We start from the raw sequence: 15,632 nt of genomic DNA on the forward strand, positions 1-15,632 counted from the left end.
AAAGCTGAAGGAATGTGGAGAGGGGTACATGCAGAGTAGGGGCCAAATGAGAGGATAGCTAGGGAAGAATAAATCCTTCCATTGTGGTTTGTCTCAGCTTCTCATTTTTCCAATCTTAAATTCGGTTTGCCACCTTTCCTCATCAGTTTGCAGTTCAAAAAAAATTCTCCTCAGATACACATTTTTGCATGCAAATGTTCTCTAATCAACACATTTTTTGCAAAGCAATTTCCCCTCCAAAAGGGATGCATTTTTTCACGCTGTTTTCACTAACTTATGCATTTTGATGCACACATTTTCCCCTGCTAGGACCATTTTTTAACCCATTCTTTAGCTGGACAACTGTATTGCCAAATTAGGAGAAGTGAGAATTTCGAAGGCAGCTGCAGTTTGGTTTAGTGTATTCCTTTGGAAAGTGCAAATGATGTAGGTTTGTGTGAACCAAACCAGACCACCCCCCACCAAAAACAATTACTAGCTTTGAATCGCTCCTGTGGTCTCCTCCTCTGCTTTCTTCCAGGATCACTCCCCAGAGCTCAGACAACAGGCAACGGCTGACGTGCGCAGCTTCTAACCCAGTTGCCTTAATCCCAGTTGTTGTCAGCTTCACCATGAATATCCTGTGTAAGTCACTCGGAATGCTTCGTCAGACCTTTCCCTTTTCCAGGGCTAAAGGTAACCGTCAGCATAATCGCCACTAAGTGCCCAAGGAAACTGTTATTTCTTTCCTAATAAAAAACAAACAAACACAAAAGGATAAGGAATGAGGAGGTGGAGGAGGAAGCGAGAGATCACCCAGGGCAGTCGCAATAAAAGGCAGAAGAAACAAGAGACGATAACAGAGCAAATGGACAAGGGAAAGTATGAGATAATTAAAGGGTGGGTTGGGTTTTCTTTTTTTAAGGTTCTTTTGAAAACAAGACAAGGTCAGCATGTGATGGAAAAAGCCCATATCCGCTGAGGTCCAATCCACACCACACTTTTAAAGCACACGTCTTCCCCCAAAGAATCCTGGCAACTGTAGTTTACCGTTCACAGAGCTACAATTCTCAGCACCCTTGACAAACTACAATTCCCAGGATTTATTTGTAGGAATACATGTGCTTTAAATGCATTTTAAGATAATGGTGTGGATGTCACCAAAATCTTTAAGGTCTGGTCAACCCAGCCAGGCAAACGCCATCCTCCTAAGTCCTTGTAAACAGCCTGTTTGATTTAGGTGTGTTTAGTTTCCTCTGTGGATCAGCGCTTGTCATTCAAAACAGACCTGCGTCCCAGCTTTTGCCCTATCATTTTGACGATGATAACTCAGTAGCCTTTGACTGATTTAGAGCAAAGGTGCAGAATCTGTGGCCTCTAGATGTTGCTGGACTCCAGCTCCCATCAGTCCCAGCCAGTCTGGCCAGCGGTCAAGCATAATGGTCAATGGGTATGACATCTTTGACCATTCCTGAACAAGGAGAGCTTGGCTACCGTAGTTGATCCACTGGTGACTTCAAGAATGGATTACCGCAATGCATTCTATGCAAGACTTCCCTTGCGCCTGCCCTGGAAACTGCAGTTAGGCCCTAGTCTGACACTCTAACCACTGCACCACACTGCCTCTCCACCCCTATGGAAAGGGAAGGTTGCTGTAGGTAAACAGGAACTGGTGGCCTTAGGGACCTCCTCTCCTTTGAGTTCCAGCCATATCGTTCTTCTCTCTTTGACAGTCCCACCACAGCCACCTGTCATCAAGGGATACGATGGCCCCACAGTAAAAGCCAAGGACAAGATAGAGCTGACCTGTATTTCTTTGAGTGGGAACCCACTGGCTACCCTGCAATGGCTAAAGGTGAGTGGGGGAACTTTGAGGCGCTAGTCTTTTTGTACTGACTTGTTTGATGAGTTGAGTTCCCCTCCCCCCCCCTTGTGCTCTGGGGAGAGGAGAGCTGTTTTCGTGTGTGCACAATTCTTTTCTTTTTTTGTGAGCAGGATGACAAATCATTTGCTATTGGAGAAAGCCCAGATCCTCCCCCCAGGTGTCTGGAGCTTGGGATACTGTACAGCAGACCATGACTCCTGCTCTCCTTAACATTTGGGTGGACATTTCTGTGACTTCCAGGCTGTAAATGCAAAAACGTTCCAGTGAGTGCCACCTGGTGGTAATTATTCTGTTAGCAGCCAGTGAGGGACCTGTAGCCAGATTTTCTGACAGGCTATATGTTATGACCCCACAATTCCCCTTCTGCTACATCAGCAACAGTACAGCCCTTCCTGTCCCATTATCTGGTGTGGAGTTTTAGCTCAGCTTTCTGTTCTCTTTGATCTCTCCCTACATTCCTCAATGCACTCTGTCTGTCTTTTAGCCCTTGGCCTCTTCCACCTTCTCCTTGACTTGCTGCAGCCTCCACCCCCCCCCCAGTCATCTGGCCTTCTTCCATGCCTCTGCCATCCTTGTTCCTGATGGGTCTTTTCTTTCAGCACCCCCGTCTCCCCTCTGTGTTTCTGTTCCCTTTCTCCCTTCTTTATAGCAGTAGCTCAGCATTCTGTGATTTGCCCATCTCTCTCATCAGTTGGAATGTTCATGTATATTCATTGATGACAAAGCAGCTAAGGATTGCTCAATGTATTACAGTTCTCACATGGTTTGAAACAGCCCGCATACAGCAGTTGCTCCACCTGGTGGCTGTTCTACTGGGGAAGAGCCACAGAGCACACGGCGTTCACACAGAAGACCCAAGATTCAATGCTAGCCTTCTACAGGAAAGACCCCTGCCTGAAACTCTGGACTGGCTGCTCCAAGGGGTATAGCTAGATAGACCAGGAGTCTTACAAGCACTAGAAATCAGCTTCCAACATCCCTGAGGTTTTCTAGTGATGGTGCATAGGGGTTTTATGAATGGACATGTTGTCCAATTTGTATAGGGTGTTACAAGGTTTGCTGGGCCCTAGGCTCTATCCTCCTTCTCCTGGCCTCTAAGAGAAGGAAGGAAAGAAGTCTGGGAGCCCAAAACATGTTATTTCCCTGTTGGCTTGATAAAGTTTGCTATTTGTTCAGCCCCTGTGCTCATTGAGCTCCAAAGTCATGGTGCCTTAGGGCCAGCGGATTGTTACTGATTGCCTAACTGCATCTGTCCTCCGCTCCTATCCTGGCATACTACTACTACTAATTTATTTATACCCCACTCATCTGTCTGGGTTTCCCCAGCCACTCTGGGCAGCTCCCAGCAGAATATTCAAAACACGCTAAATAATCAGACATTAAAAACTTCCCTAAACAGGGTTGCCTTCAGATGTCTTCTAAAAGTCAGATAGTTGTCTATTTCCTTGACATCTGATGGGAGAGCATTCCACAGGGCGGGTGCCACTACCGAGAAGGCCCTCTGCCTGGTTCCCTGTAACCTCACTTCTCGCAGTGAGGGAACCGCCAGAAGACCCTCGGAGCTGGACCTCAATGTTTGGACTGAACGATGGGGGTGGAGATGCTCCTTCAGGTATACTGGGCACTGCCAGGCCCCTCCCCTATCTTGTCAACACCGCCCCTTGGTTGGTCAGGTCCCCATCCTTGAGCTTCCAGGCTCTTTCCCCTGGATCTCAGATATGGGCTTGTGCCTTACAGAATGATGAAGTGATTTCCACGAACTGGGAGACAGACGACGCCAGCCAATTGTCCCGGAGCTCCCTCAGCCTCAGCATCACAGCAGAAGACAACATGGCTACAATCAGCTGCCAGGCCTTGAACCAAGTCTTGCCCCTTCCCCTGCAAGCCAGCATCACTCTGCACGTGGTCTGTGAGTGTTGGGATTGTCCCTTCCCAAAACATGCCTGGGTAGTTTGTCATGAAGGTGACTTGTTTTAACCAAGACTTGACTGAATATCCCCCCTTCCTTTCCTGGGACCACTCATCCCCACAGAAGTGTGTGTGTAGGGGGGAAATATTTGGTGACTTGGGGAGGGGACAAGCAAATGCTAATTTGTGGGTGCTGTAGCCATGCTTTCAAGTATGAGGTGTGTTCTTTTTTGCAATACAGTATAATACAATTACAATACAATTGTATAATACAATTGTGTGTTCTTTTTGCAATACCGTAAGTCTTTCCATTACTTCAAGTGACAGTAGATCACTGGTATTCCTGGAATTAAATGCCCCAATGGGAAAAATGCTCCCTCTTGATAGTGTTATTCCCAGAGGAACTTTTTGGAGGGGAAGATTGGTCAAGGAGCAATGTTTCTTTAACTTTTATTTAAAAAAGAAGTAGAAGGAAGACAATATCCTCAGCTAACATATCTTTCAAGGTAATATCACCCCTTGAACGTTCTTAGGAATTCACCCTCTGAAAATTAATCTTGTCTTCAGAAGCATATTTTCTCCTCCCCACCTTTGTGAAACTTGCAAAATTAAATGGGCTCAAATACTTTGACTCAGCACTGGTTCCAAGAAACCATAGTTAAGATTAAGCGCATTTTAGGGTTCAGATGGAAAGGTAAACTGTGGTTGTTTTAAGACAGAAGCGAAACCTCCAATCTCCTCCTTTCCACCAGAAGAGAGGGATGGGGAGTACATGCGCACAAATCTCTCTGTGTCTCCTTCCTGTAACTAGAGCTTTTTGCTATGTTTGAATGCAGACACTATCCTGCACAGGGCTGTCTTAAGCATATGTGGTGCCGGGGTGCAAAGATTTGCCTGGCGCCCACCTCCCAGTTGCCCAGTCCCAGGCGCGTAGGAGGGTGGAGCTGGCCAGCCACCTCAGTGTCTCGCTGGCTCAGTCGCCCCCGAACTTGCGGCACAGCAGAAGAGCCGCTGCAGTGCTCCGACCAATGGGCGGGCTCTTCCCCAGACTCAACTCTCGGGCCCCAGACTCTAGGCCTGGAGCCCCTGAGAGCTGGGTGCCCCGCACCCCTATTGCCTATGGGTAAGATGGCCCTGATTCTGCATACCCACTAAACCAGCAGTTCTCAACCTGTGTGTCCCCAGATGTTGTTGAACTACAACTCCCATCATCCCTAGCTAGCAAGGCCAGAGCTCAGGGATGATGGGAGTTGTAGTCCACCAACATCTGGGGACCCACAGGCTAAGAGAACCGCTGCACTAAACCTTTAAGGCACATTTACCCCTCAAATAATACCGGGCACTGTGGCTTACACTTCACAGAGTTACAATTCCCAGCAAGCCTTGACAAACTACAACACCCAGAATTCTTTGAGATGAAAAATGTGCTTGGGGTGTATATGCAGCCTCAGCTACTAGGTCCATTTTGTAAATAACAACAACAACAACAACCTTGCTTCCCTTCGCAAAAGTCAAGCATGTTGTACTTTCCCAGAGGCACTTGGAACGACAAACAAAACCGCAACCAACTTTCTTCTCCTGGTGAAAGGGAAAGAAGGACACACTGATTTGAAAACAAAAATGGGCACATCTAAGTCTTGCACTGGGTGACTAATATCCTTCTCTCTCTCACCCCCCCCCGCCCCTGGGCTCTACTTTTTGGATGACAGTTCTCCCCGACCAGGTGAATATCATAGGCTCAAGCAGCACCGAGGAAAACAAGGAGGTCTCGCTGTCTTGTTCCACCTCTGCCAGCAACCCACCTGTCTTGCTGCGCTGGTGGCTGGGCTGGAAGGAGCTCAACGCCACAGAGGTCACTGTGTCAGAGGTAGGCAATAGCAGGGACCCATCCTGCTAGGAGGCTGAGTGAGATGGGTCCTATGTGGACGGTAATTAGAGGGCGTCAGTGGGCATTTCACCCTCTCTTGTTCCTGAGCCAAGGATGGGGCAGGAATTTGAAGGCAAACTTGTTTAATCTGCACTTTCTGAAATGATAGATGAACCAAAACACAGCTGCCCTTTGAAATTCGCACTTCTATGAATGTTGCAGTGCACATAATGTGTACAAAAATGTGTACCCTGGAGTCAAACGTGCATCAGAAGGCATGCGTAAGTAAAATAGGAGACAAAAATGCATTCTGTGAGGTGGAAGTGCATTGTAAGAATGTGTGTATTGGGCAAAATTGTATAAAAATACAGTGGTACCTCTGGTTATGTACTTAATTCGTTCCGGAGGTCCGTTCTTAACCTGAAACTGTTCTTAACCTGAAGCACCACTTTAGCTAATGGGACCTCCTGCTGCTGCCGCGCCGCCGGAGCACAATTTCTGTTCTCATCCTGAAGCAAAGTTCTTAACCCGAGGTAATATTTCTGGGTTAGCGGAGTCTGTAACCTGAAGCGTATGTAACCTGAAGCGTATGTAACCCGAGGTACCACTGTATATGCATATTGAGAGAGATTTGCACTAAAATGCTGCTGAGTTTCCATGAGGACTTGTCTTTATTTGTTTTTTGTTTGTTTGTTTTTGGTGCAAAGTGGTATGTGGAAAGGTGAAGAACTGAACTTGAGATTGGGAAAATGAGAATGGAGAAAAACCAAAACTGACAGATTCTCCCTTCCCTACTTTTAGATGTCACCTGCCAACTTTTCCAGACAAACAGGAGATTTTTGAATCCAGGGGGTTATTTGGGGGCACAAAATGGAGGCGAGGCGGTACATTATGGCAGCAGTCCTTTGGGACACTCTCTCTAAGGGTGTCCCAATTTGGAGAGTACTCTCTTTCCAGGGCCTCTTAGCCAATGGGTTCCTGGTGGACAGGCTCCAGCCCATCAGAGCCTGGGTTGGGGTCCACCACTTCCACCGCTGGTCTTCCGAAACCAGTGGATTCCATTGCCTCCATGTCAAGACTTATCTGCTGGTTCGGATCATGACAGGGAGGGCCTGAAGCATGAGTTTAGGGGCCATGAGTGTGGGAAAGTAAGGGCCTCTGAGAAGATTGTACTGTCCCAGATTGTGGGGGAAGTAAGAACATTGTATGATCATTGAGGAAGGTTGTAGATCAGTGGTAGAGCATCTGCCTTTCCTGCAGAAAGTCCCAGGTTCAATCTTTGGTTGGGTTTGGAGTTTCCTCTTCTCTGAAGCCCTGCTGCCAGTCAGTGTAGACAATACCAAGTTAGAGGGACCTGTGGACTTTCAGAGTGCTGGGAAATCAGGGAAACAGCCATTTTGAAACCAGTTGTTTAGATCTGCCTCTTCTCCCTTCTCAAAATGAGAATTGCTATCTTCCTACAGGCAGCTCATGGCGGGATGATCACGGTGTCTAACATCACATACACAGCACGCCGTGAGGACAACGGATTGTCTCTGATCTGTGAGGCCTTCAATGAAGCCATCCTCTACGCCAAGAGTGCTACCGTGACCCTCCGAGTACAGTGTGAGCAGGAGGGATGATTGTGTGTGTGTCATGGCAACGGTTATCATGTGTGACGTGCTTTGAACCCCCCCTTCTAATATCTGTTTCCTCCTTCTCTTCCCCATTCTTGTTTTTGTCCTTCAGATCCACCTCAGAAGATCTGGATTGATGTGCCACCCCCAGAAACATGCTTTCGAGCTGGCACTGTAGTCAAGCTTACCTGCTTTGCCAGCGGCGGACACCCTCTGCCTCGCCTCGAGTGGTACAAGGTGGTCCAGCATTACTGCCTCCAGGGCCAGCCCTACTATTAGGCCGGGGTGGGAAACTTTTTCAGCCTGAGAGCTGCTCCACAAGTCAATGGTGGTGGCTGAGGAGGAGAGGCAAAACTTGGCAGAACAACGAATGCAAATTTTATCTTTGTACCATATGCTTGTTGCTAGACACTCACCCTCATATGCTGTCCTCCTTCTTGGCAACCAAGGGACATGATCAGTGTTCAAGGGCACATCACAGCCAGGCAAAAAAGTTGCGAAGCCAGGACAGTGAGGGGCATGGTCTGGGGTGAGAGGGTGTGGTTGGGGAGGGGCTGTCACCCAGAGAGAGTCTCAAGGACACAGGTAGGAAGGTCTGAAGGCCAAATTTGGCCCCTGGGTCTGAGTTTCCCCTCCATTGCATTAGACAAAGTGAGGTAGATGACAAATGGTAGCTGCTTGGGGCAGTAGAAGTGACCCCATGGCTCTTCCTCCTAAGGACCGTTGGCCAGTCCTGTTAGAGGACAGAGCGATGTGTGCCCAATTGGCCAACCCCCCCAGAGTGGCTGCCTCTCCGCTTACCCCCACTGCAATCTGGATTCTTCCTACAGGGGAGCAAAGTAGTGAGGGACGGGACAACTCCGGGGTCATCGGGGAACATTGTGTCCAAGGAGCTGCTCCTCACCACGACTGCCAGCGACAACATGGCTGCTTACTACTGCAAGGCATTTGGAAGTTCCAGAACCCCAGCGCTCACTGCAGAGACTCGTCTGCATGTCCAGTGTAAGCTTCAACACGCATGTGCACCCTTCCGGCCTTGATCTGAATGGAGGGCATGTTTGCGGGGGGACATGTGACTGAGAAATAAGAGCAAGATGCTCAAGAGAAATGTAACTGTCTGCAGAATCACAGAACTGTAAAATTTTAATGGACCTCAAGGGAGAATTAGTCGAACCCCCTGCAATGTCTGTCAATGTCCACGTGGTTCCCCATCTATCTTCTCCACCCTGGGGCTGGGGCAAGGCAGCGTAGAGGCAAGTCTGGGGCTGTTTGAGTCCACTGGCGGAGCCAATCTGACCACTTCACTAGTGCGGCTGCACAGCCCCAGCCTCGCGGTCACCTGCCCCAGCTGCATCCAGGCAGGCTGCAGTGATGCCAATGTCAGAAAAGTGGCTCCATCCCAGTGGGTGGGACAATACCAGGCCCACCAGGCAGCAGGAGAGACCTGATGGATACGTCCGAGCCCCTTTAAACCCAACCAGTTTCCTTGGAGGGGATGGAGCTTGAGACTGCCACCCAATGATGGAGAGGCTGCTTAAGCTCATTGTTTGCTCCAGACTAAACCATTGATGGGACAATGTTCCAAGCTGGCTGCTCTTAGGTGCCTTGTGTCCATCCTGCCTCTGTATACAGAACCACAGTGAGCTGTCCGTGGTCCTGCCCTCCTCTGAAGCAACCTGGGTGCCTGCTGAACTTCACCAGTATATTGAGCAGGGTGCAAGGGCAATATGCCAAGTTATAGCATCTAGCTTACTATTGTCGACAGTGACGGTCAGCGGTTTCCCAAGGTTTCAGGCATAATAAGTCTGTTTCCAGCCCTATCTAGAGAAACCAAGGGTTAAACCTGGGACCTGTTGCATGCAAAGCCCCTCTCTCACTGAGTGGCAGCTTTCATACAGAGTCTAGTAGAGGGTGCCTGGGAAGCCACCCTGGGCTCCTTTGGGAGGAAGGGTGGGATATAAATAAAATTAAATTGATGACTCAAGCAAGTAAGCATCCTGGGAAGAAGACTGGGCTTTAGAACTCCTGACCTGCTAGCTTTCCAAATGCAAATGATTTACGATATGGGTGAAACCCATAAATATGGGATTTCCCTCTTCTATTATTTTAAAGTGATAGCATCCATAAGCAAGAAATATTCTTTTTGGCTTGTTTGTTTCTGGTGTATTGATAAGCTCGGCCCCAAGAGTTGTGGCACCACAAGTGGAAAGATGGGACCTGAACATAGGAAGCTGCCTTTTACCAAATCACGCCACTGATCCATCCAGCTCAGTATTGTCAACACTGGATTGCTGTGGCTCTCTGGGATTTCCAGAAAAGAGGCTCTCTGAGCCCTATCAGGAGATGCCAGGGATTGAACCCGGGGCCTTCTGCATGTGAGCCAGAGGCTCTGCCACTGAGCCATATCTCCTATCTGTACTTCAATGCAGAATGCCTGAATACAGACTTTATATGGCCTTCCCCAATCCACACCCCCTGCCAATTTCTTCTGAATGACAACTCCCATCATGGTCACTGTGGCCAGGGCTGATGGGAGTTGTAGTTTAAGGCATCTGGAGGGCAGCTGGTTGGGGAAGATTGGCATGGAGGGTAGAGCTAGGAGGTGGCGCCGAGGCCTGAGTCTTGACAGCCAGCCACTTTCTTTCCACAGTCCCACCCCTAAGCGCAAAAATTACAGTGACAGCCAAGGAGGTCAGGCCTGGCCAGTCGGTGACACTTCACTGCAAATCGGGCAGTAGCAACCCTCCCGCCAGCCTAACCTGGCTCAAAGATGGGAAAAGGTAAGAGGATGTCTGACTTCCCCAATGCCCATCCTACTTCAGCTTCACCTGCAGGTCTCTCTATATCTTCAAAGGCCCTTGTCCATTTCTGCCAGGGCTAGTCCAATACATTTTGGAACCTTGGGTAGGATTGTGTCCTTTGACCTCTCACTCTTTGCTGCTCCAGTTTGCTGGAACATCTTAGGGCTCAGCCATGGACAAAGGTGATGTGGACACCCAAGTCTCTCCAGCTTGTTTTCCTGTGTGCATTATTATTATTTCCACTTATACAGAAGTTATTATCCAAAGTTCTCCAAGTGGTTTACAGTAGGTCAGCGTTCTTCAGCCTTGGATCTCTAGATACTGTTGGGTGACAGCTCCCTTCATCCTTAGCCTTTGGCTAAGTTGGCTGTGGATGATGGGAGCTGCAGTCCAACAGCACCAGGGGACCCGGAGTTGAAAAACACTGCAGTAGGTTACATATGAATATAAGCATTGTAAGTAAGGCAGAGGGCCTTCTCGGTAGTGGTGCCTGCCCTGTGGAACACCCCCCCATCAGCTGTCAAGGAAATAAACAACTATCTGATTTTTAGAAGACATCTGAAGGCAGCCCTGTTTAGGGAACTTTTTAATGTCTGATGTTTTATTGTATTTTAAATATTTGTTGGAAGCCGCCCAGAGTGGCTGGGAAAATCCAGCCAGATGGGCGGGGTATAAATAATAAATTATTATAGTATTATTATTATATAAGTACCACAAAAACCATGCTTGGGAGTCACAAGTGGGCAGAGTTGCTGTTGTCCTCAGGTCCTTCTTGGAGGCTTTCCGTAGGCATATTTTTGGCTACTGGGAGAACAAAATTCTGGACTAGATGTGCCAATGGCCTGATCCAGCACAGCTTTTTCTTGTTCCTATAAGTTCTTGATAAGTTATTGTTAGTAGTGTTTCTTCTTCAGGTTGAAGGCAACTAACCCAGAGCAGAAGAAAGCAGTATTTGGAGGGTTTTCCACTTCAGGAAATTTGACTCTAGTGGTGTCATCTGCAGATCATGGGATGAGAGTAGAATGCCATGCATACAGCTCTGTCCTCTCTGAAGGTGTGAATACCTTCTACCAGCTCACTGTCCTATGTAAGTATGAAGTAGGGAGGGGAGGGAGGTTCAGTTCAGTTTTACATTTGAAGGTGAACCTACCTAAAATTAATGCAAAGCTACCTAAGCCACACTTTCCCAAACAATGTGTGAACCGAAAAGCATCCGCCCTTCAAAATGCATGGTTCTCTGAATTTTGCACTGCAGTTCCCCAACCATTTTTGTAATGTGCATAGGCTAGAGTAAAATGTGCATAGAAATGCATGAAAATAACAAAGAAAGATGTATTGTATTAGGGAAAACAGCTTGCAAATAACCTAGCATATTAGGCAAAACTGCAGAAAATATGTATATGGAGAAATGTAAAATAAAATGCTGTTGGATTTTCACAAGGATTTCAAAAACCATTTTGCAAACTGACGGAGAAATGAGGAAAGCAAACTGGAAGGAACAACTAGGAGGAGGGGGCTGTCACTCATGTGTGTCTTCCATGACCACATTGCAGTTCATTGGGCTGAAATCATGGTTGATTTGTTTACAGTCTTAGCATGTGTTGTCCCCAGGGCGGATGTAAGGCAACGTTTACCCAGAGGGTTTCTGTGGAAGCTCTTTGAAATGTAAGCCTGGCTCTTTGAAATGTACCAGCAACAACCTGCCATATGCTCATATTAGACACCTTTGGGCTTCAAGAAGCAGGAGGGAAAGTCACTGGGAAAGTCATCTGAGAATCTCTTCTTCCTCTGCTTTTTGCACAGTTCCCCCAGAGTTCTCCTCTGAGCAACCTCTAGTAGTGCAGACTGTGGAGCACGGAGCTGTCCAGCTGCCCTTGCTGGTGTCGGCCAGCCCTCCAGACATCACCTATCGCTGGACCTTCCTTGGTGAGGTACTCTTGACAGGTGGGTCCAGCATCATTCTTGGAGTGAAGTCCCAAGCTGTTGCTGTTATTTCGTCACCAGTGTGCCCGTCTTTTTGCAGACAAATGAGACTGGTCCTAGCTGCAAGGAGCTTCCAATCAAACGGCCAAATTAGATGGGGCGCTGAACATCTTTGCATTTAATTTGCACTTTTAAAAAAATGCAAATAGCATCCACACAGTGAGTTATGATAATCACCTGGCTTGCAGCAAGTCAGGAGGAATTTCACCATTTCTTCCCTGGCTGCTGTTCTAAGGAAAATTCTCCTTTTGAAGCTATTTGCACCGGAAGGAAAAGACATTTTTTGACTAATACAGGGGTAGGGAACCTGTAGCTCACACATTGTTGCTGCACCACACTTTGCATTATCCCTGGCTATGGGCCATGCTAGCTGGGAGGGAAGGAAGTTGGAGTTGAACAAATATCTGGATGGCTACAGGTTCTCCATTCTGAGTTAATATGCCTCCTAGAATCCTTAGCGGGCTTCATCCTTCTGGTGAAAAAAATGCCTTGCAGTGGAAGGGTAAATTGTGCAATGACAGCTGGGTGGGCCAGTGCCAAGAGCAATAAATCACACAGCATCAGTGAACTTAACTCTTTATTCAAGGAAACAAGGTCTGCCTAGTGAGCACAGCAAGTCATCCCAGTAGGTCTTGCCCCTATGAGACAGTTGTGGAGATTGAAGGTCCCCATCTTCTCACAGTTGCCTAAGTCTCCTCCTCCTCTGAGTCCTTTCTAAGTAATCTGAGATTCTGTCGCTGTGCCTGTCTTCGCTCCTCCCTCTTCATAACTCTTTTGGTTCTGGGAGACCAGGAGGGAGGGGAGCTGGTCACAGCAGCAGGAGGAGACACCCTGGCTTCCTCACCAACCTGACTCATCTCTGCCTCTTGGCCTCCTCTCTTGCCTCTGATTCTGGACTGCTATCTTCCCCAGACTCTCCCTGCTCACTAAACCCTGTTAGCTCTTCAATTTCCAATCATTCCTCCTCCCAGGCTTTGCCCTCTAACCACTCATCATCGTCCCATCACCAACCCCTGGCTCTGAGTCTTCTTCCCTTGGGGGTCCCCCAGTTTCCCTCTCAAAAAAAATGAGAGGCACAAATACAAGATGGGTGACACCTGGCTTGAGAGCAGTACATGTGAAAAGGATCTAGGAGTCTTGGTTGACCACAAACTTGACATGAGCCAACAGTGTGACGCGGCAGCTAAAAAAGCCAATGCAATTCTGGGCTGCATCAATAGGAGCATAGCATCTAGATCAAGGGAAGTAATAGTGCCACTGTATTCTGCTCTGGTCAGACCTCACCTGGAGTACTGTGTCCAGTTCTGGGCACCACAATTCAAGAAGGACACTGACAAACTGGAACGTGTCCAGAGGAGGGCAACCAAAATGGTCAAAGGCCTGGAAACGATGCCTTATGAGGAACGGCTAAGGGAGCTGGGCATGTTTAGCCTGGAGAAGAGGAGGTTAAGGGGTGATATGATAGCCATGTTCAAATATATAAAAGGATGTCACATAGAGGAGGGAGAAAGGTTGTTTTCTGCTGCTCCAGAGAAGCGGACACGGAGCAATGGATGCAAACTACAAGAAAGAAGATTCCACGTAAACATTAGGAAGAACTTCCTGACAGTAAGAGCTGTTCGACAGTGGAATTTGCTGCCAAGGAGTGTGGTGGAGTCTCCTACTTTGGAGGTCTTTAAGCAGAGGCTTGACAACCATATGTCAGGAGTGCTCTGATTGTGTTTCCTGCTTGGCAGGGGGTTGGACTCGATGACCCTTGTGGTCTCTTCCAACTCTATGATTCTATGATTCCTGCCACTCCTCTGCATTCAGCCAGTCCATGACAGCCAGCCTGCTCTCTTTCTCTCTCTGGTCTGTTGCTCGCCTGTTCCTAACCCAGTGAAGACTGGTCCATTAGGCCCAGTTGGGCATTGCCCCACCAAGCTCAGCTGTCCTCGGCTAGCCCCCACTTGCTTACCTCCTTAATTGCAAGGGCTATCAGCTTCCTCTTCCTGAGTCTCAGGGTTGCCTTTGTAGAGCTCAGCTGGGTGGAAGACAGGGACAAAAAAAAAACAGAATTAGTTCACTTTCCCTGTCATTGGTTCTGGCTCCCTGACCTCTGTCCCACCAGGTCCAATAGCCAACAGCCACCACTGTCCTTGGCCCTTGCTGAGAGCCAGTGTGGTGTAGTGGTTAAGAGCGGTAGACTCGTAATCTGGTGAACCAGGTTCGCTTCCCCACTCCTCCATATGCAGTTGCTGGGTGACCTTGGGCTAGTCACACTTCTTTGAAGTCTCTCAGCCCCACTCACCTCACAGAGTGTTTGTTGTGGAGGAGGAAGGGAAAGGAGAATGTTAGCCACTTTGAGACTCCTTCAGGTAGTGATAAAGCAATATATCAAATCCAAACTCTTCTTCTTCTTCTTCTTGTCTGCAATGATTTCCTTAAGATTGGTCGCCTCTCTGTCTTCCTTAGAGGGTTCCCCACGGTATCACCTGCGGGATGGTGGCTCTCTAGAGATCTGGAACCTGACCAGGGCGGATGCTGGCAAGTACACGATCTACTGCGAGAACCCAGAAGGCCACAATGAAACGGCCCTCTTGTTGGATGTGCAGTGTGAGTATCAGGTGGAGAGGGCATACCATGTATTCCGTCACTTGAAGGACGAGGGGCCTCATCTGTGCTTTTCTGTCCTTTGTGATTATAGCTCTGGCATGCTCTCCTCTGCCTTCCTTCTCTTGGTGTCTCAGCACACATCCTCTCGCAGCTGGCCTGGGTTTAGCTTCATGCCTGCTCTTGGGAACCAATGCTACATCACACGCTCTCTTTGTGCGGTGGTGTAACATAGGAATGGGCAAATCCTTCGGTTTCAGTTTCCATCATTTCCCCAATCTGAAGTGCTATTTGTCACATTTCCCGTTACACACACACACACACACACACACACACACACACACACACACGTGTGCATCCCTAAGGCGGTCGGATGGTGCCTTGCTCACCTCCTTCTGGCAACTCCTGAAGCCCAACCAGTGCCAGACATATTGCTCTGCTTTCCTTTGGACCACATCAGCAAAGCTGAGAGGGGTTCTCAACATTTGGGTAGCCCAAGACCTCCATACACCCTGGCCAGGCTTTTGCCCCAGAGAGGTGGTTTGAGTTCACTCCCAGAGGTGTGCTCCATTCTCTCTCTGAACAGCTGGATGCCAACAACGTATACTCTCTCTCTCTCTCTCTCTCTCTCTCTCTCTCCCCCCCCTCTCTCTCCTCTTTATGACATTTGTCAGCATTTTGGAGTTCACTTCTTTTAATATACACATATTTGAATGCCATCTTACCTAATGAACACACCTTTCCCAGCAATTTCCCTTAATATACACTAGTGGCCAAAATTGTGGAAACCTTTTGGAAGAAGTGTATTTCTGAGGTTTGATGGCTCATAACACCACTTTTTTTAAAAAAAGTAATACCATAAAATTGCATATCAATGGAAAGATAATTTAATGAATAATGTAATGCAACAAAGTTTGTTCAGTTATCTGTATTCTATAAAAAGGTATAGCTGAATAACCAGAAAAAGGAAGCACATCTTGCTTAGGCTGATATGCAGTAGG

General features: G+C 48.0%; 1 protein-coding gene across 1 annotated transcript in view; it reads left to right on the forward strand.

Moving 5' to 3' along the window:
- NPHS1 (NPHS1 adhesion molecule, nephrin) overlaps positions 1-15,632 on the forward strand; it is a 61,026-nt gene that overhangs the window by 10,268 nt on the left and 35,126 nt on the right. The window contains exons 7-17 of the mRNA XM_083512287.1: positions 521-624; positions 1,713-1,834; positions 3,602-3,773; positions 5,482-5,639; positions 7,103-7,244; positions 7,368-7,492; positions 8,086-8,257; positions 9,906-10,035; positions 10,971-11,143; positions 11,860-12,000; positions 14,494-14,634. Of these exons, the coding sequence (XP_083368413.1) occupies positions 521-624; positions 1,713-1,834; positions 3,602-3,773; positions 5,482-5,639; positions 7,103-7,244; positions 7,368-7,492; positions 8,086-8,257; positions 9,906-10,035; positions 10,971-11,143; positions 11,860-12,000; positions 14,494-14,634 (1,580 nt within the window). The remainder of the gene's footprint in view (positions 1-520; positions 625-1,712; positions 1,835-3,601; positions 3,774-5,481; positions 5,640-7,102; positions 7,245-7,367; positions 7,493-8,085; positions 8,258-9,905; positions 10,036-10,970; positions 11,144-11,859; positions 12,001-14,493; positions 14,635-15,632) is intronic.

Source organism: Podarcis liolepis (genome assembly GCF_965112155.1).
Source record: "Podarcis liolepis genome assembly, chromosome: 7".
Lineage (NCBI taxonomy): Eukaryota > Metazoa > Chordata > Lepidosauria > Squamata > Lacertidae > Podarcis > Podarcis liolepis.